Source organism: Canis lupus, chromosome 1 (genome assembly GCF_048164855.1).
Source record: "Canis lupus baileyi chromosome 1, mCanLup2.hap1, whole genome shotgun sequence".
Classification (NCBI taxonomy): Eukaryota; Metazoa; Chordata; class Mammalia; order Carnivora; family Canidae; genus Canis; species Canis lupus.
The window spans coordinates 122379042-122398603 of NC_132838.1; the positions used below are offsets into that span (position 1 = coordinate 122379042).

At 68.1% G+C, this 19562-nt stretch overlaps 1 protein-coding gene across 3 annotated transcripts; it reads right to left on the reverse strand.

Annotated features, from left to right (window-relative positions):
• Window positions 1-265: 265 nt before the first annotated feature.
• VSTM2B (V-set and transmembrane domain containing 2B) lies at window positions 266-19304 on the reverse strand. Of its 3 annotated transcripts, XM_072813293.1 has the most exons (6): window positions 19133-19303; window positions 18700-18884; window positions 17779-17808; window positions 16122-16599; window positions 14158-14228; window positions 266-665 (listed from the first exon to the last, which is right to left on the reverse strand). In XM_072813293.1, the coding sequence occupies exons 1-6, from the start codon at window positions 19218-19220 to the stop codon at window positions 615-617; spliced, it is 903 nt and encodes a 300-aa protein (XP_072669394.1). In that variant the 5' UTR covers window positions 19221-19303; the 3' UTR covers window positions 266-614. The 3 variants fall into 3 exon arrangements, with proteins under 3 accessions (XP_072669394.1, XP_072669473.1, XP_072669543.1); XM_072813372.1 differs by lacking the exon at window positions 17779-17808 and having other exon boundaries at window positions 19133-19304; XM_072813442.1 differs by lacking the exon at window positions 14158-14228 and having other exon boundaries at window positions 19133-19299.
• Between the last annotated feature and the right edge of the window lie 258 nt (window positions 19305-19562).

Consider the following 19562-nt stretch of genomic DNA (forward strand, 5'->3'; position numbering starts at 1 on the left):
CCAAAGGCAGGCGCCAAACCACTGCGCCACCCAGGGGTCCCTATTTAAAAATAAATATTATTGACAGTGGATTTTAATTATGATAAGATGTATCTCTTTTTTCTTTTTTTTTTAAATCAAAACGTCTCAAAAGAAATAACTTACTTTAATAAAAAAAAAAGGAAAAGCCCCCAAAGGAAAAGAGTAAATAAAAAAAAAAAAATTCCTAAACACAAATAATCTACTAAAAATAGTTTTGCTTTGTCAGAAAGACCTCTGACCCAACTTTTTTTTTTTTTTTACATAGTATCCTAAAGATAACTGCTCAACAGTTCGTGCAAAATGAAGACCTGGAGGAAAAGTTTAGAAAAGAAAAAATACATTGAAGTAGAGAAATCACTGGTCCCATGCAGGCCGCATGGTCCAAACTCCATCTTATTTGGGAACTGGATGCGTGATTCTAGGTGTTGTACGTGTGTGCGACCTCCCCCAAAATGTGACTGGGTAACTGTCCCCGTGGACCTTGTCATGCTTCCCCCAGGCTCCCGGCGGCGTCCGAGGCGGCGTCCGTCGCGGGCGTGGGCGGGGCCGTGCCCGTCAGTGCCCCAGCAGCAGGCGCAGGAACTTGTGCAGAGCTAGCAGGAGCAGGGACAGGAGGGGGTCTGTGGCGGAGCTGGGGCCCGTGCCTGCAGGGGACGAGACAACGGGCGCCGTTAACACCGGATCCGCGAGCCGAGCCGCGGGGAGAAGCCGCTGGGCGCCCTGCGACGTGCCTGTAGGGGGGCCGCGGTCAGAGGCGAGGCGGCCTGGCCTGCGCGGGATTGCAGTCCTCGAGCCCAAGTTACTTGAGCGAAATGACAAGACGACGCGCTTCCTCCCCCAACGCTCCCCTCGGCGTGTGCTGGAACGTGGCCGGGCACTGGCGGCCCAGATCCCCCTCCTCCGGGGAGCCTCCGTCCTTGCACACGACTGAAGCCCTCCAACCCCGGCCGCAACCTCACAAGTGCCGTTTGGGCATCCTGTGTTCCGGAGCCTTCCTCCCGTGGGCTGTCGGCGGGGCCTCGGGGTCAAGGTGGGGCGCTCGGAGATCTCTGGCTCAGGGAGGTGAGGGGTCAGGTCCTGGAGGATGGAGGGCCACCCCCAGCGGTGCCCTCCCCGGGCGGCCGGTCAGCAGGCCTGCGGTGCAACCTGCGGAGCCCCAGGCCTCGCCCGGGAAGCGGGTGCTCGAGGGTCCTGAAAGGAGCCGCTGGGGGACGCAGCGCCCCAGCCCCGGGGAGGTGACCGCAGTGCGCTCGGGGCCGGGCTACACGCGCGAACGCGGCCTCTGGCCCGCCCTGCCCACCTGCACCACGCGGAGGCCTCTCCCCTCCCTTGGCTCGGGCAGCTGGGCCGCGGCTCCCGGCCCGGGGGAGACACGCAGGACGCCGTCCCCCGAGCCTCGCGGATGGGACTCCCGCTGTGGCCGCCCCTATGCAGCCGCCCCGACAGGCTGGGCCCGAGCCCACGACCTCCCCGTGGCTCCCAGTCATGTGTGCAAGGGCTTTCCCCCGACCCCGAGTCCCTCAGGCTCCGGCAGCAGAGTGTCCTGGGCCCCAGGGTCCCTCCGTGCAAGGGACGCGGATAAGGATCCAGGGGCCACTCCTGCTGCAGACTCCGGATTCCACCTGCGGGTTCTGGGAAGCTCGGGCTGCGCTCAGGTGTCTGAGTGGGAAGGGGGTGGACCCTGAACCCCGAGGCAGTGCTCTCGAGCTCACGGAGATGCAGGGAAGCACCAGGAGCGCCTCCCTCTCAGCCACTGATCCCGCACCCACAGCCCTCCTGGCCCCCCTGCGGCCCGGATGTGCCCCTTGCGTCCCCGAGGAGGACCACGGGGGGGACGTCAGTCCAAGGGTCCGGGTCCCCCTTCGCTGCTTTTCCAGTCACGCATCACAAGGGACGAAGGTGGATGCCACTGCATGGCCGGGTGCCTGGACTCGGGCACAGGGATCAGGGGCGCGGCTGGGTCAGCGCTGCCCCCGGGCGCCCAGGGCTCGCGTGGCCGGACGGGCCTCCAGGCCTCCAGGCCTCCTGGCTCAGGTGTGACCCTGACCCTCGTGTGGCACAGGGACAGCGCGGGAGGTGCAGGAGAGCAGGTGCCGAGCAGCGCTGCAGTGACCGAGCCGGGGACCCGCGGGCACGGGACGGGCAGGGGAATCCCAGCTGGCCTCCACGTTCTACTGCCGGCCTTGCCCGGCGTCACGCAGGGTTGTAAGATCAACCGAGACTCCGTAGAGACCCTGGGTTAGAGCCAGCCCCTGCCGCGCCGTGCTGGGCCCGGGTGAGCAGAGGGCGCTGGCTGGGCACACGGTGGCCCGAGGGCCACGCTGGGGGCAGGTGCCTGGCGTCTCTGCCGACGGCATCTCGGGGGCACAGCCAGGGTTGGCTCCCGGGTGGCACCTCATCTCCCCCCTGCCCAGCCTCCCAGAGAGGGGCGGAGGGCGGGCACCGGGACGGAGGCAAGACCCCGGGCAGCACCTTGACCTCTGTGGGGCGCCCGCCCTGCCCACTCCCTGCGGGGAGCACGCGCCGGGGGGTCACAGCTCGGGGGCCCGGTGAGGCCCCACCACAGTGGGAGATGGCCACGATGGCCACCACCTCCTCCCCTCGCCCCTGCGGCCCCAGCGCCCACTCCTCCTCCCCTCGCCCCTGTAGCCCCGGTGCCCACACCTCCTCCCCTCACACCTGCGGCCCCAGTGCCCACACCTCCTCCCCTCACTCCTGCGACCCAGGGGCCCACACCTCCTCCCCTCCTGCGACCCCAGTGCCCACTCTTCCTCCCCTCACCCCTGCGACCCAGGTGCCCACACCTGCTCCCCTTGCCCCTGCGACCCCGCAGCCACACCCTCTGGCCGTGTCCCACCACACTGACTCCCGCCTTGCTCACGTGACTTGCCGAGGTCAATGAATACCATCGAGGGTCTGGCAGACAAAGGCTGGGAACCTACTGCACACAGAGCTTGCCCTTCCCCTGGGCCTCTTGGGGGCCACCGCCCGTGAACGAGCCGGGCCAGCCCGCCTGCCGCGGGACAGAAGCCACGAGACGTCCGGCAGAAGCCCCTCCAGTCCAGACGGCCGTCGGCGAGAGGGCAGCTGTCCCCAGCGGCACGCGCGAGCCCAGATGACACGGGCGACGGGCTGCCCACCCGACGGGCTGGATCGTGAGCTGAAGGAAAGCTTCCCGTACCACAGCAAAGCCACCGAGTTGGAGTCCCTGCTGCCCAATCACGGAAACGACAGTGACTCCCACGGAGTCGGCTGCTTTGCGGACGTTACTGCAAAGGGTAACACGGCGACTTTTCCGAGAAGTGCTGGAGACCAGCGTGGGGCATTGTCGTCCTCTCAAGGAGAAAATTTCCCAAGATAGAAAAGGTGGGGAAAGTAATCTCCCCAACCGTTTTTTTTTTTTAAAGACTTAATTTATTTATCCGAGAGGGAGGGAGGGAGTGCACAAGCAGGTGGAGGGTACAGGGAGAGGGAGAAGCAGACGCCCATGGGGCTCAATCCCAGGACCCCGAGGTCGCGACCTGAGCCAAGGGCAGATGCTTCACCGACTGAGCCCCCCAGGCGCCCCTCCCCAACCATGTCTTACGAGACAGACAGACAGACATCGCTGGGCCCCCGGTGGGAGAAGGACCTGGGTGTGGGGACGTCTGGCCAATCTCTCCCTGGCTTCCAGGCGAACCAGGTCACAGCAGGCAAGACTGACTTCAGGTGGCCCTGCAGGAAGGGGCCTTGACGCCGGAAGGGGCCCAGGGGTCTGGGAGCCCAGGGTCCCCTCCCCCAGGGCCGGCTCCTCGGAGGGACCTGCTGAGCCTGTGGCTGCTGGGCCCCTAGGCGCTGCCACCCTAGGCCCTGTCCGTGCCGAGTAACTGCAGCAGCGGGTCTGCCCCCCTGCTCCGGGGTCACCCGACCCTCCAGGGCAGGGCTGGGGGTGGGGGCGTGGGCTCAGCAGAGGTTGGACCTCCGGGCCTGGGTGCTAACGGTCCCTGTGCCCACGTCCTCCCCTCCCGACAGTGGCAGGAACGGCGCTGGCACGTGCAGCGGCTCATGCGTCGTGATTAAGCTGGCAAGTCGGGCTGAGAACCAGGCGGGAAAGCCCGAGGCGAGGAAGGCCGTCTGCCGGAAGAGAGGCTGATTCAGCCTGTCACGGTCGAGTCTCACCGCTCTGCTAATCATTCGGGAAGAAACGAAAGCTGCTCTTGCTCCGTGAATAATAGCTTTGAGCACCGAGACGGTGAGCAAGGGGAGACACCCGCTGGAGCCGCTTGAGCGGCTCCCAGGGGGCACGGCGGGCACCCAGCGCCCGGGGCGCGGCCGGAAGGCCCTCGTGCCCACTGACGCTCCACGCACGATGCCGAAGCCCGCGTGTCTGAAACAACCTGGAACCTCTGGGGCCGTTGGAGGCCTCACGATTGAAGCGGAGGAGGAGGTTTAGCTTGGGTCGCCCTCTGGGATGGTGGCCGCGTCCACGCTGTCTGGAGGCTGCCCCCTGAGTCAGGTTCCTGGGGGGTGCGTGTCTGCGGGGGATCCAGCAGGTCACCCCCGGTGAGTCCCTGACTCCCATGGGTGCAGCAGCACCGGGAGGCCGCCCCCCACTGCAGGCGCCAGGAGCAGCAGCTGTGCCGGGGGCACAGACGGCTCCGCGGCCTGGTGGGGTCCGTAGCACCCGCCCTGCTGGCCGTGGGCGGAGGGAGCTGTGGGCCCCCGGGGGCCTGGCTGCTGCAGCGGCGGAGCTGCCCTGGGTCAGGCTTGGCCAACGATGCCCCCGCGGCCCTTGCTGCCCGCACGCTTTTTGTCTTCTGCTATAGATTAAAACCTAAAATTTAATTCAGGTTTGCAAAGAGCAAATTAAGTTCAGCTACGTGTGGAGCCTGACTCCTTATGCAACAGGGAACAGGCAGGTTCTGGCTCTCGGGGCCTGGGCCAAGGGGGGGTCACTCTGAGGGCTGACGGCGCAGGGCCCGGCCCCCGAGTCCCACTAGAATATTCACTGCTGAGCACAGGTGCCAGAGAGCGAGCCCAGTCTCCGTGGACAGAGCCGAGCCGCCGCTAGGCCTGGTGTCCCGACGTCAGGGCTGCGATGCGGGTCCTGAGGACAGTCCCCTCCCTCCGTCACCCAGAGCACAGCCGCATGAGTCTGTCCTGCCTTTTGTGCTGTCGTGACCCACTGCTGACACACGGGCTTCTGGGCTAGAAACGTGGGAGCCAAGAGGGTGCTGGGGACGAGGCCTTCGGGGCTGACGTGCAGAGCTGGGCCTCTCCCCTTCGGCTCTGCCTCCCCGGCCAGGGGGCCTGGCCCCCAAGAGGCAGCAGCTTGTGTGTGGCAGGTCGTGGCAGGTCGTGGCGGGCTGGCCTCCGACCTCCCCTTAGCCAGGGGACAGACGCCGTGTGGTGGGGCAGCCGGGCTGGCCTGGCCCCCACTCGTGTCCCCACCTGCAGCCTGGGCCCCAGCGCACCCTGGGCCCGTGGCACCCCTCCAGCAGGTGGGGCGCCCTTGGCTCAGCCGGCCTCGCTCACCTCCACCACCCAGCCTGGCCTTCGGTGGCACCCGAGTTGGCAGCTGGGCGGCAGCCTCCAGGAGGCCGGGCCTTGACCCTGCCTGGGACCCTGACGGGCACTCCCGGGGCGCTCAGGGTCACCCTCTGCCCCCGCCCCCCGGGATGCTGCACGGGCCTCCCCCGAGGGGGCAGGTGCCGCCGTGCAAGGAGGCTGCTGCCCTCGTTGGCGTTTTAACTAAAGCCTCCTCCCGAGTACTTACTCCCCGGGAGTCCACGCAGAGTCACCGGGCACCAACAGAACTGGACAGAATTAATCTTTGCCGTAAAATTAACGGGGGCTGGTAACCAGGGCAAAAGCTAGGTGCCACCCGAGCCTTGGGCTTTAAAGGAAGGCGAGACCTTCGGGAGGAAGGCTGGGCGCGGAGGCCGAGGCACAGGAGGGCGCAGGAGGGCACACTGGGTGCCCGGGGCCTGCCGACTGCCCTGCCGCCTGCCGCCCGGGCCCGGGCCAGGTCCGAACACAGGCTGCCCGGGGGCGGCCTCGGGTCCAGGCAGCGGAGGACCCAGCCCCCGAGCTGCTGGAGGCGGGCACGGTGGGCCCGAGGACGGCGGCGAGGCGGGCGGGCAGGCGGAGACGCAGCCATGGCCCGTTCGGCACGCCCTTCGGCACGGTGCCAGGGGCTGTTGTGTGTAGTCTGGGGACACGGGGATCGGAGACATGCCACGCGTCCTCGAGGCCGAGGGCTGCCGGGGGCGACAGGGCACCAGTTCGGCTCGAATGTCAGGGAAACGACGACGACGTTAAGCCCGTGTACGTCCCAAAGACCGCGCGGGACGTACTGACACTCAGATGCCTTCACTCGTTTGCCTGAAACTCAGTGAACCGGGCGTCCACGCCTCCTGTGCTAGACGCGGCCCTTCCGGGGCCCCGAGGGTGCACAGCAGAGCAACCCCCCCCGGCCCCCGCGCGACCTCGCAGGCCACGCCCCAGCCCCCAGCCCCCAGGGCTCTGTCCGCTCTAACCTGCGGGGCCCCTCCCAGACCTCCTGGCACCTGCAGGTGCCTCCCGGCCTCGCCAGCCGTGCCTGCCGCCCCCGACGGGCCCTCCGCGCTCAGGGCCCCCGGCTCCGCCTGGACGCTGCCCGCGCCCTCCGTTCCGGTTCTCCCCAGCTGCACTTGGGTGGCCGCGGGGGTGACCCTTCGACTCCGGCCTCCCGGCTCCCCCACCCGCACCCCGTGCAATGCTCATGAAGCACCGGCGGGGTGAACCAACGGAAGTGCCTCTCAGCCCGCGCCTCCGGGGTGCACCAGACCCCCAGCGGACGCTTCACGTTTGCAATCTCGTTTTTCATCCTCAAGCACAAGCCGGTGCCCGAGGCCCCTCGCCCTCACCCATCTGACCTTCCAGCCGCCCGACACCGAGCGCGGCCCTCGCCCAACTGCTCCTCCGGCTGACGTCACCGTTTCACGTTCACCTCCTCTCCGTTCTGATGCCCGCCGTCAAGACGTGTTTGCCTCCACTACGGTCACGTGCAGCGGCGTGGGCCGCCTGAAATGCCTCCCTCACGAGGCGGTGTCAGATTCAGACGAGAAACAGACACTTGCATCCTTCACGTAACTGGTACGTCTTCGTGTGACGTCATGGAGATATTTGGGGGATACCAGTAGCTTTTAGATCTTCGGAAGCAGTGGAACCCGCTTCTAAAGCCGATGGGGGCAACGGACGACCTCTCCGGGCCTCAAATGAGTGGACCCGGCCCTCCCTTGGGGGGCACCCTGGTCCCACTGAGTCGCACGTGTCCCCTCCACAGCCCTCCTGCCCTTGATCCGGAGCCCGCCCAGGTCCCGCTGGGCACCCAACGCCTGCTGCGCGGAGGCTGCACGGGGGCTTCCGGCCTCGGCCTCCCCGCCACGCCCGGAGGAGCCCACCTGGCCGTGGGAGGACGAGGGCGGCAGCTCCCGGGCGGCCCCGCCAGGACACGGCCGCTCGCCCGGGCCCCGACCCTTCTTTCCTGCTTCGCGCTGAAGCCTTTTCCTTAGAAACACAGTTTAACTGGAAAGGTTCACGCGTGTTAGCTGCCCAGGGGTGGTGCTCTGAAAGGTCTGCGGCGCGAGCTCCTTAAAGCCAGCGCAGGGGCGCGGCCCACGACGTGTCACGCGCTGAGATACGGCGCCGTGGCCTGGGACGCCGAGGGAATCCCCGCCCCGCGTGCCCGCTGCTACGCGGTCTCCGACGCGAATACGGCCGTGACCTGCCCACGTGCTGATGGGGATTCCGAGATGCTCGGACACTGTGTCCCCGTTACCTTCCACCTGGACGGAGCCGCCGAGCCTCGGTCGGGCTGCATTCGCCGGGCGCCCGCGTCCAGAAGCCGGAGGACCCCCCACCCCGGGCCTCCACCAGCACGTGGCGGCCGAGCCCCGGAGACGCTGAGCGTCGGGGCAGCGGGAGCGGCGGGGCCACTGCTCGCCCACTCTCACTGGGGCCTGGGCCTGAGCAGAAGCAAGGGCGGGCGGGCACCGTGGACCACCAGGCCAAGCCGGGGGCCACCCAGGGCCTCTGGCCGGGGAGGGACGATGGGCCTGCGGGGTTGGGGGGGCAGCTGCAGGGGGGCGCCCTGGGCACGGGGGCAGGTCAGCCTCCTCATCCTCAACCCACTGGAGTCCACGAGCACCCGCCTCCCCCTCCTGCCCCACCCACCCATCCACTCATCCTTCCTTCTCTCCCCCGCCACCCGCCCATTCACCTCCGTCCTTATAACCACCCTCACCTCCGCTCATCCTCCCTTCGCCCATCTGCTCCCCATGCTCCCATGCTATTGCCCTTGGGACAAAGCCCAAACTCCCGACTCTCTCATAGGCCTTATCGAGCCAGAGCTCTGAGCTACCCTTTACCTCAACTGCCCTCTGTGCCCTTTCTTGCCTGCTGCCCCAACCATAGTAACGTTTGGTCATGCCTTTGCTCTCCTCTGTTCTCTTCTGCCACAGGATCTTTGCACATGCCGTCCCTCCTTCCTGGAAGGCCTTCCCGCTCTCTTTACCGTCTGTCTTTACTCTTAGCCATCTTTCAGGCTGTGGCTCAGGTGTCATTCCCTCAGGGACCTTTTCCTGACCGGGTCAAGCCCCCCTATTCCTGGCTCCCGTAGCCCATGAGTCTCTCACATAGGGAAGTAATCTCCACTGCGCCCTGAACTCATTCTCAGAGGACTTCTTGCTCATCTGACCGCCATGGCGAGACTGTGAGCTCCTCCCCAAGACGGGGCTGGGCCTACCCGATGCTCCGGGCAGCCCGGGGCTCCTTGGCTCTGGCCACAGCAGACCTAGCTGGCCCACAACCCCCGCTCAGAGTGAGCCACGACTCGGTGTCAGCTCTCCCTCCTTTGCATTTATTTAAAGATGCTTTATCTGTGCCAAGCGGCGTTTGCGTGAGAATCAACTGCAATAAAACTTGCTCTAAGGGGAAGCACACTGTAGCTGGGGTTTCCTGACTCAAGGAGAACTGACCCCCTCCTGAGAGGAGCTGACGGGCAGGGGCCAGGGATCCGCCCAGCGCGGGGCTCCCTGTCTTTGGCGACAGCTACTAAGAGTGGGTGGGCCTCTTTGGGGTGGGCCTGCCTGGGCTCCCGTGCTGGGTGGGGGCGGCTCCCATGGGGCAGGGAGGGTGTGGCTGGGCATGAGGGGCCCGGCCTTGTGGCCCTGCAAGCAGCCTGCTCAGGCTCCCAGCACCTCCCCGCAGCGGCCACTGACCCGAGCACCACGCAGCACCCTGGTCAGCAGGCATCTGGGGGGAGCGTGAGCATGAAAGGCAGCCGCGGGCGTTCGCGTGGAAGAGCCAGGGGAGGCCAGGCCCGGGGCGGTTCCACCTCGAGGGGGACCCGGGGCACCTCCTCCTGGGCCCCGGCCTGCTCCGGAGCGGGTGCTTCCTTCTGCTCCCTTCTCCCGTGAAGGGGCCCCTGCCTAGTGCTACGACCCCCAGGCTGTCCTCAGCCCTTGGCTTTGCGGCCACAAACGGGCGCCTCCTCCCATCGCCCTGGCCTCCCTGCCCATGCGGCCTGCACCACAGCGAGGGACGCAGGTGTATTGCGGGTGCACAGCGCGGCCTGTAGCAGGTGCACGGACGTGGTGGGCGTGAGAAACCAGGAGGAGCTTGTCCTTGCTCACCAAGGAGCTCCTAACTCACTGAAAACAGCCGCAGCCGGGCCAGGACGAGGACGACGCGTCCCCCCATTTCCTCCCCCCACCCCCCCGAGAAAGCACGCAGGGAGAAAAGGGACAAAACTAGCAGCCGGCCGAGCCGTTCGCAATCTGAAGGCGCTTTCTGTTCTGCAGCTCGGGGCTCCCTTCTATCACGCTCCGTGGTGCTCCCGGCATGGGCAGCGGGAGAAATGTCCCGGAGCGAGGCCTCAGGTCACAGGCCACGGAACGACCCCGGACGGTCAACGGCATTCGCCCAAGATGGGGACGAGAGGCAACATCTAAGCAGCACTGTGTCGGTGCCAGGCCCCGAGCTCCGCTCTGCCCGTGGATCCTCCATGGGACGGGCCCCACCCGCACGACGGCACACGTGGACGTCGGGGTGCAGGGCTCAGGATTCGAATCCAAGCAGCTGGACTCCCGTGGAAGACGGGAAGCACGGAAGTCGTGAGGGTTAGGAGGGCACGTACCGCGCCGTCGCGGAGGCCGGGGCCGAGCGGGGCCCAGACCGGGCAGGCTGAACGGTGAGGAGCACTGGAAGTGCCAGGACGCAGGCGGCGAGGAAGACGTCCTCCCGACTTGCCCTCGGCCTCTTTGGGGTTAGCGCTTTGTCTCTCCCACCGCAGGGACAGCTCCCGGGGGAACCGGCCAGCCCACGTCCCCCGGGCTCGTCCTTGGCACACGCGGGCGTCCAGCTGGGAGCACCCAGGCAGTGCCCTGTGCGTACTCGGCCTCCACGGACCTCGGGCATCTCTCCCCAGGTGGCAGCCCTTCCGGCAGGGCGGTCCCTCCTGAGCTGGACGGAGCAGAGCCCGCAGGGTGGCCAGTGCGCGGATGGCAGGGGGGCACAGGCTTCCGGAATCTCTGCCTGGGCCCTGCGTCGTGCAGACCGGGGTCCCCCGAAACCAGTCACAGCAGCTTTGATACTTCGGTCCAGGGGTTGGTGACGCACAACACGGCAGCCGGGAACTGCCCGCGGGTCCCGTCGCGGGGCGCACAGGGCTCATGTGACAGCCCAGCCCCTCGTTCAGATACCTGCATGGTGCGCTGCGCAGTAGCAGCCACGCCGCGGCCCGAGGAGCCCGAGCTGGTCCGGTGTCTTCCAACGCCCCCCGGGAGGGAAGTTTGTCAGCCTTGGAGGAGCAGGAGGGGACCAGCGGGTACAGGGGCCGGCCCGTCGGCCAGCCGGCGCCCTCCCCCGCCCTTCCGTCAGACAGAGGGCAGCTTCCCAGGCCCGGGGGCGAGCTCCCGGGACGAGCCTGTGACCGTCAGCGAAGCCCGAGCGACAAAGGACAGCACCGTGTTGCTCCCCCTCCGGTGCCGCACAGACGTGTCAGGCCGGGCGGCGTCTCCGGGAAGCTCAGGGGCTCAGGCCGCAGCGGGCACAGCCCATCAGCGTCGTGTTACAGAAGCGCTTGACCTCATTTATCCCCACAGACGCTCGGGGAATCCTTCGCATCCGGAGCTTTAGAAGCGTGCGCCCGGCGTCTTTGATGAGAAGCTCGTCGGTGGGCTCGGCTCCCGGTGACATTTGGAAAGGCTGGCTCTCCGCTCTCCCCGCGGGAGCTGCCGGCCCGGCTGGGGTCGGGGTCGGGGCTGGGGCCGGGGCCGGCTGTGTGATGGACAGAGGCTGGGCAGCAAGGCGGGCGACGTGTGTGTGGCACAGACGCCGTGCTCAGTAAACTGTCGTCGTTGCAGCCCGCAGGGGGGCTGATTTGTCCCTAACTTTGTCCCTTGTGGGGAGAGAGTGGCCACAGAGCCCGCCGGCTAACCACCCAGTGGGGGCGAAGGTCAGTCCCTGTGCTGTGACTTCCCCGAGGGCACAGGATGGGCCGTGGCTCCCAGCAGCTGGCCCAGGACCGACTAGAGCAGGAGGACAAAGCCCCGGGTGCCTCTTCCCGTCAGCAGCTGCACACGGCCTCCAGGAGGCCGCCTCGGATTGCTCCCGCTGGACAAGGGCTACCCCTCTGGGGCCTCCCGCCGCCGACGCAGCCCGTGGTGGAGACGCTGCAGAGTGGGGTCTGCGGGTCCCGCTCACGGCCACCACGCCCTGGCCGACGAGGGACGGCGGGCCCCATGGCCACTACTCACGCGCGATGGCGGCCGCCAGAGAGGATGCAGGCATCCCCCGCCAGCGCTGAGGCTCAGCCGTTTTCCCTATGAAATCCCTCAACTTTCTCTTTGGGGATGCTCAGGGGGCCTCGCCCTCTCCTCCCCGGGACACATGTTGCCAGATTTATCTTCTCTTGCGTTACAATCCCTGCAGGGGGCTGCTTATGGGAGGCAATGTTGGGGTCCTCGCGGGTCCGGGGCGGTGGGAACGCCAGGGGACTGTCGCCTGGCCCCACTGGCCCCGCTGGACGCGTTCCCAGCCCCGCGGAGCTTCTCTCAGGCCACACGGGCACCATTTCCACCAGCTTCGTCGTCCACGGGGCCCCGGGTGGGGAGTGAGCACCTGCACCTTGTCCACTGCCCCCTCCGGCCATGGTTTGCAGTCGCCGTGGCGACACCCAAGGATGCTCCCCTCCGGCCCGCCCAGGCCTTGGCTGTCATCCTCTCATTAGTCCCTGAGATACGGGGCCAGGGCTCTGCGGGCGCCAGGCAGCGCTTGGCCACATCGGGCGGCTCTCGGCAGGGCCCAGGGCGCCCCCGGAGCCGGAGCCTTGAGGCTAATTAGAGGGTCACGTGCCACAGAGCTGAGCCCCGTCCGTCCCCGTCCCTGTCCCCGCAGAGGGGGCCTCCTGCCAACCCGCAAGCCATTCAGGTGCAAACTGTTCTTGTGAGGCCCCACTTGGCTCCACCGCGGTGCCCGCCGGTGCCCTTCCCGATGAGAAGGCTTTGAGTGCAAGATGCTCTGTTTTGTTGTTTTTTTCCTCTCTCTCTCTCTCTCTTTTTTTTTTTCCTCTAGAAATGAAAATCAGCAACAAAGTGTTCATAAAAAAATAGGTCAGCGTTCAGATTAATTAGGAGCCAGATGTACGAGGACGTGGCTACGAAGGGGCCCGGTCTCCTGCGCTAGCTCCGCTGTGCTAATCCAGCCCGTGTTATTTTTAAGCACAAATATCAAAACGTCTCTTGACAAATGAGACGTGAAACGAATGAGTCTGTGCACACGAACTTTCAGCGCAAATACGGACGTGGCCGTGCTGGGCGCGTAAGGGGCGCAAGAAGGGTTTTCGGGGCTGGCCGGGCAGGAGCTGGAGGACAGGGATCCAAGTCAGTGGCCCCCCGGCCCCGGGCCTGGGCATCACCGAGGTCGCTTGCCTGACCAGTGGGGGGGGGCACAGCGTGGTCTGGGACGCCTCCGGCTCTCTTCCGGGCGCAGAGACCGTGCCGGGGGCCGGGGCTGTCACTCTGAAGCGGCCACAGTGTCCACTTGCCCCAGGCCCAGAGCGGAGTGTCCCGGGGCCGGGCGGGCCGGGGTCCGTGCTCCCTCTGAGCGCTGGCTTAGTGCTTGGTGCCCCCCAGCCCCGCCGTCCAGCCGGTGCCCTTGCCCGAGGCGCTCGGGAGGGTCTGGCCAGTGACGGGCGCTGCCGGGAGCTGGGGGCAGCAGGAGAGTGAGGCCCGGGCGCCCGGCGGGCGGGGGGCGCTCAAGGCTCCCACGGCCACCCCTCTGGGGACTGGCTCCCACCCCTGGCTGGTGCCCTAGCCCTGCCCACACCCGGGGCCCTGCCTGGAAGCGCTGCCTGCCTTGCCAGGACCCTGCCTGGTGAGCGCTGACGACGCTCGTGCTGACCAGCAGCGGCGACGGTCCTTGCTGCTCCCCTGCCCTCAGGGCTGCGGGGACCCTGAGCGGGCAGGCCGGCTCCGAGGCCACTGTGTCACGCTCCCCGGCGGCTCTGGGCCCCAGGGAGGCTCAGGATTGCACGCTGCTCCCGGCACGGCCCTACGGGGTGGGGGGATCGGTGCCAGCGCCCGAAGCACCACCTCAGGCTTTGTCCCACCTGCAGCGCCAAACCCGGGTGGCCCTGGGCGGCGGGCAGCACGGGGCTTGTAGGACGGCAGGGGTCCCTCCTTGGGATCAAGGCACCGTGGTGGGCTCAGGGCGCCAGGGTCCCGGCCAGGGGGCGAGGGACAGTCAAGCAGAGTGAGCTTGCGGCCTCCGTCTCATCAACATCTTCCGTGAACGCTCCCAAGTTCACCCTCAAACATCTTTTTCACGGGACCCTTCGTTGGCCTCCACTGGAAGGGCACCGCGGGCTCCCTCGGCCGACCACTCGCCCCCCCGCCTGCTCGCCCCTGGCCAGAGCGGGGCGCCGTGGCCGCCCGGACCATAACGAACACATACACAGACACCCCCACTCCGAGCGCCCCCGAGGCCCGGGATTCCCACCCCACCTCCCAGGTTCCTGTCCACCTTCCAGATGAGGACACCCGCGCAGATGCCCCCACCTGCTGGAGGCGCGCTCACCGGCCTCCTGACTGCCCTGCCCGCCGCTCTGCTCACCGGCTCCGGATGGGGTTTCCTCGCTGGGTTTGTCCGGTTTGTGTCCCCAACGCCGCCGTCCAGCCAGTGGCCTACAAGCCAACGAGCACTTGCCCAGGAGCCCGACTGTGCTAGGCAGAGGCTGCTCCCTCCCCGCAGACTCCCGCTCCCCTTCCACCAAGAAGAGACAAGATGCGGGGTTGGGGTCGGCTCCGACTCTGTTTCCCCCCCTGCCTTGCATCTTTGTTGCACCACGTGACCCAGCTCCGGCCAAAAAGCGAGCGCACAAGTAATATCTACCCCGTGTGGGCCTGGCTCTTGCTGCCTTGCCGTCCTCTACAAGGGCTTTTCTCTGAGCCGACGGACCCCCACCCGAGTGATTCCAGGGGCCGATCTCTCAGGTTTCCAAGAACGACGCGTACAAGAAAGAGCTCAATTCATTGCACGCAACGCACGCCCTAGAGCATCAGGGCCCTGTTTCCTTGGGAAACTGGATCAGTCACTCTTCCCGTCACTCCCGGCTGCGTGTGGTGCCTGGCGTGGCCCTGGGGGCCACTTGTTGCAGACAATAGAGTGTGGGTCAGCCTGGGTCCCTGAATGAATTCAGGGAACACAACCCCCCCCCCAACAGCAGCACAAGATGTGACCCAGAAATAATACATTTGCACTGTGCAGAGCCGCTGGCATTTCAGGGTTTATCTGTCACGGCAGCCGGTGCTGTCTTGCACTCACACACTCATACGGGGAGAGAAAAGGCCGAGTCAGGTGCGGGAGGTCGGGGCTGTTAGGGGAGACGCCCTCCCCCGGTCGCAGCTCACCCACCTTCTCCCACAGCCTGGGGGGGACGCCTTGCGGGGGGGCTGCGGGGAGCCTAAGAGGGACGAGGCTGCACAGAGAGGCCCCCAGAGGGCCCTGTGACCGAGTGAGACACTGGACGGACGGGTCGGGTCTCGACTGTTGGGAGGCCTCAGACTCAGCCAGGGAGATAGGCTGGGGTGGCCGTCGCCTCACGCTCAGCAGGAGAGCCCGGGAGCCTGCATCCCGGACGAGCTCTGAACAGCTGGTGGGGAGCCTACGCCTGCAGGAGCATGAGCGTCGGGCGCGGTGCTGCGCCCCATCCCGCAGGCACGGTTACCCACGTCGCACAGTCCAGCCGTCTGGTGCTGCAAAGCCAGGAGAACCGGCCTCTCTGGGACTAAGCATCAAACCAGCCGGGGTGGGGGGCAGGGGGGAGGCTCAGAAAGGGAGTTCCCGGCCTAAAATCAGACACGGGGGGTGATGGCTAGAGGTGGCCCGAGTCTGAGGCCCACCTTCGAGTGGGCAGAGGGAGTGGGGGAGGCCTTGGGAGGAGGTCCCGCCCCGCAGTAGACCTTGGCTCCCTCCACAAAGCCCCTCCTGCCCGGAGCGCCCGGCCTGGCAGTCAGCAGGTCCCCTCCCTGCGCTCTGACCCCCTCTTGCCTGCCCCCCTACGCCCCAGCCCCTGCAGCTCCCTGGGAGAGCAGGCGCTCGCCTCGGGGTGCCCTCCTGTCCGGGACAAGGCTCTGTCCTCTCCCCACCCGCGGAGAGGCCCAGGACCACTGTGGACGCAGCGAGGGAGCAGAGGCTCCCGGCCAGGCCGGCGCCCGCAGCCTTGCGCGAGGTCTCCGCGTTCCTGCCTCAGCCAGCAGACGCACGCCGCCGCCTTCTAACCAGCTCCTCCCGCCCTGGGCGCTAGTCCTCTGCCCTCTGGGCCCTGACGTCTCCGGGAGAAAACGGGCGGGTCCTCCAAGGTCAAGACAGGGCTCCCACACCGCGGGCGCCGCTGCACCCAGGTCGGCACAGGGCGCCCCCGCCGCCTTCATAAGCGCTCGACTCCGCAAACAGCAGGAGGCAAGCGGGCCGCGCGCTGCGGAAGGCCTGCCCCACGCGCACCCTGGGGCGCCAGCAACCCGCGGCCGAGCCACGCCATCCCCCCGCCAGGGCCCCCCACCTGCACCTGCCCTTACCTGAGCCGCGCCGGTGGCACAGAAGGGCCACCTGGCCCCGTAGCGGCGACGCTGAGGAGGCCGCTGCCGCGACGGTGGTGGTGGCTGCGTGGGCTGCGGAGGCGGCTGCCGCCTCGGGGACTCCCGGGCTCCGGGCGGCGGCGGGAGGACTTCCCAGGGGCGGGCTTTTGTCGCCGCGGCCGGGGTCGGAGGTGGCATGGCCCGCGGCGCCGGTGGCTCCCACGGCGTTGGCGTTCGCGGCGCTGGCGGGGCCGTGGCGGCGCGGGCCGCTGCTCTGCATGTGCGACACGGCCTCGGCGGCCTGCATGTTGGGCGGCGCGAAGCGTGAGAGCACGCGCAGCAGCGCCTGGGCCTTGTGCTCCTGCGTGTCGTCGTCACTGTAGTCGGACACGCGGCATTCGTACACGCCCTCGTCCTGCCGCCGCACGGCCGACAGCCGCAGCCGGTGCGAGATGTCGTTGCCCTGGACGCGCACGGTCTGCAAGAGAGCAGGGGCAGGGGTCAGAGCCGGGAGCACAGGCGCCCCGCACCCTGCCGCTCCCCCCCGGCCTTGGGCCCCCGGGCGCAGCGCTCCAACACCTCCCGGCACATGTGCCCCTGGCCACCCGGTTTCCTTTCATTCTGTGCCTCCCCAGGGGCACGGGGCGCCCAGCCCTGACTGGCCCCTGGACGGCTCTACCCGTTGCGTCGTGTCCTTGTCCTCTTAAGTGGAGCACCATGCTGCACCCCCGCCCCCCCTTCTGCCTTGCAGAGCTGCGGAACCTGGGACCCATCCGTCCTCCCTCCCTTCTGCACCTTGGAGCAGTCCAGGCCGGCCTCCTGCGGCTAAGCACCCGCGTGTCCGCCCCGGGCCCCAGCCCAGCCCGCACATCTGCACCCTCGCTCCTTTACTCCGCGGCCACCCTGCTCCCCAGAGCACCCATCAATAAATACCTGCCCCCCAGCCCTTCGCAGCTAACCCTCTGCCCTCCTGAGACGGCGGCAGGTGGCGCTGAGGCTGCTGCTGGGTCCCCAAGGCCCCCCCACCTTGCAAGGCGCCTCCGCGGCAAGCACCTGCTTTGGAGCCCTCCCCTCTGAACTGAGGCCCGGTGGTCACTGCCACGCTCCAGCTGGGAGAGCCCGGGCGCAAATCCCCGGAGTTTGGAGCCCCGCGACCCCTGACCACCCCGTTCCCCACTCCAGCCTACAGAATCCGGCGCCGGGACCCAAAACCCAGGCCGAGGAGAGGGCTGCGGCGGAGGGCGCCTCCTGGGTGCCGGGCGGCTGTGTGCCTGGGGGTGGGGGGGGGAGGCCCCCGGGTTGGCGGACAGGTCACCGCCTGCTCGGGGGCAGCGCGCTCTAGTTGCTGGGAGATGAGCCAGCAGAGGACGGGACGCGACCGCAGGGCCCTGAGCGCTCCCACCGGACCGAGGAGAGTTTTGCAGGTGAGCACCGAACCGCACGGGGGAAGGCGACTCAAGCCCGAGACCCTTGTTTGCACAAAAGCGAACCGATTCGGCTCGCGGCGACAGATGGCGCCCCGACCCGCCAAGCAACCAGCAATGCGGGGCTGCGAGCGCGGCCCTACGAGCGGGTGCCCAGCCTAGGAGGAGGAAGGTGTGGGGCGCAAAGTGGCCAGAAGGGGTCTCCCGCGGCCCGCGCTGGGCTCCACACTTACGCTGATTTTAGTTGCATCCTTATTTGTTACCTAAAATGCAAAAAGGGAGAGAGACACATTAGGCTCTCGGCCTTCAGGCTCCGGGAACTCAGACGCGCCTCCGGCAAGGGGCCTCTCCGCGGGCGGGCTGGGGCTCCACACGGCTCGGGATGCGGCCGGGCTGAGCGGGGCATGGAGGACGTGAGGATTTCCTGGAGTTTTACCCGGAAGGAAGGAAGCAGGGCTTGGACTAGCGCGGTGCCTGGCCGAGGAGGGGCCGCCCCGGCACACCTGCCGGCCAAGAGAACAGGCTGGATTGCCACCGGGGTGGGAAAAGGCTCGTCTCCCTGCCCCGGAGCGTCCTCATTCCCCGCCGTGCGTCTCTAACCCCCCGTGGAAAGCTGGATGGAGGGTCCGGTGTATCTGGACAGGACGCAGAGGGAGACGTGAGCAGTAACTCTGGGTGGGACCCCGGGGAGAGGTTGGTGTGTGTGCGCGTGTCAGAGTGTATGTGGGACGCTGGCTTAGGAGGCGGACAGACAGTGGGGGCCTTCCCTCCCACCCCGTGGGGGCTGGGGGTGCTCCGGCGGCCTCTGGATCCCGGCCCAGGGAGCTTAACTCCTCGGCCCCGTGCCCTGGGGACGTCCGAGTAGCAGAGGGCAGGGAAGGCCTGGCCCCACGGAGCGGTCTCCCTTCCCGGCCCGGCTCCCAGCGGACTGGGGCCGCCGAGAGCAGGCGCGGGCCCGCTGGAAGAGGGAACTGCGAGGCTGCAGTTCCCGAGGTTTTAAGGGAAAGGAGAAGGGACCGGGTTGCGAGGATTTGTGCTGCCTTGAAGGTGCGGCGGGGAAGGGGAGGGTGGGAGGGGGCTGCTCCTCGGGGGCGCCCCCAGCCGGCCTGGGCGCCCCGTGCGGGCTGTGCGGGCGCGCGAGGGCTGCGGGTTACCTTGCTCCGGGCGCCGGGCACGCTGAGCGCCAGCTCGTGCAGCAGCTCCCGGGGCGGCTCCTTGAGGTACCACCACTGGATCTCCAGCGAGTACGAGGTGGCTCCGCTGGCCCGGAAGGCGCAGGGCATCTCGATGTCGTCTCCCTCCCGGACTGTCACATCTTGGGGGACTTCGGTAAACGTAGCTGCGGGCGGGGAAGAGAGGCGTGACCGGGCGCGGGGCGGGGGGCCTGGGCTGGGCGCGGCGGGGCCCGCGTGCTCGCCCCCCGCCCCCTCCCCAGGGCGGCCCGGGCGCCGGCAAAGTTGGGGGGAGGCCGGCGGGCGCCGCAGGGGCGGGGCGGGGCGGGGCGGGGACCCCCCGCGGGGCCCTCGCGCCCCCGCCCGCGACCCCCGGCGACCCCGTAGGCCGGCGCAGGCGGGGTCCGCAGCTCACCGTGGGCCGCGCAGAGCAGCAGCGCGTGCAGCAGCAGCAGCGGCGGCGGCAGGTGTCCGAGGGCGCAGGGCCGGCTCCGCTGTTCCATCTCCCGGGGGCGCGCGCTGGGCTCCCGCTCGCTCGGGCTAGGGCGCCTCGGAGCCTGCCATGCCCGCGGCCCCCGCCCCCGCCCCTCCCCGCCCCGCCCGGCCGCCAATCAGCCCCGCGCGCTCGCCGCTCGCCGCTCGCCCGGAGGCTCGGGGCCCGGGGGCTCGGGGCGCGGGGCGCGGGGGCCCGGGGGCGGCGGGCGGGTCCGGCCGTCCGGGGGGCGCGGGGCGCGGGGCGCGGGGCGCGGCTCAGGCTGTGCCGGGAGGGCCGCGCGGAGGCCGGGCCGCCCCGGGACCCATGCCCCGCCGGGAGCTGCCGCCGCCCCGCCCCGCCCCCGCCCGCC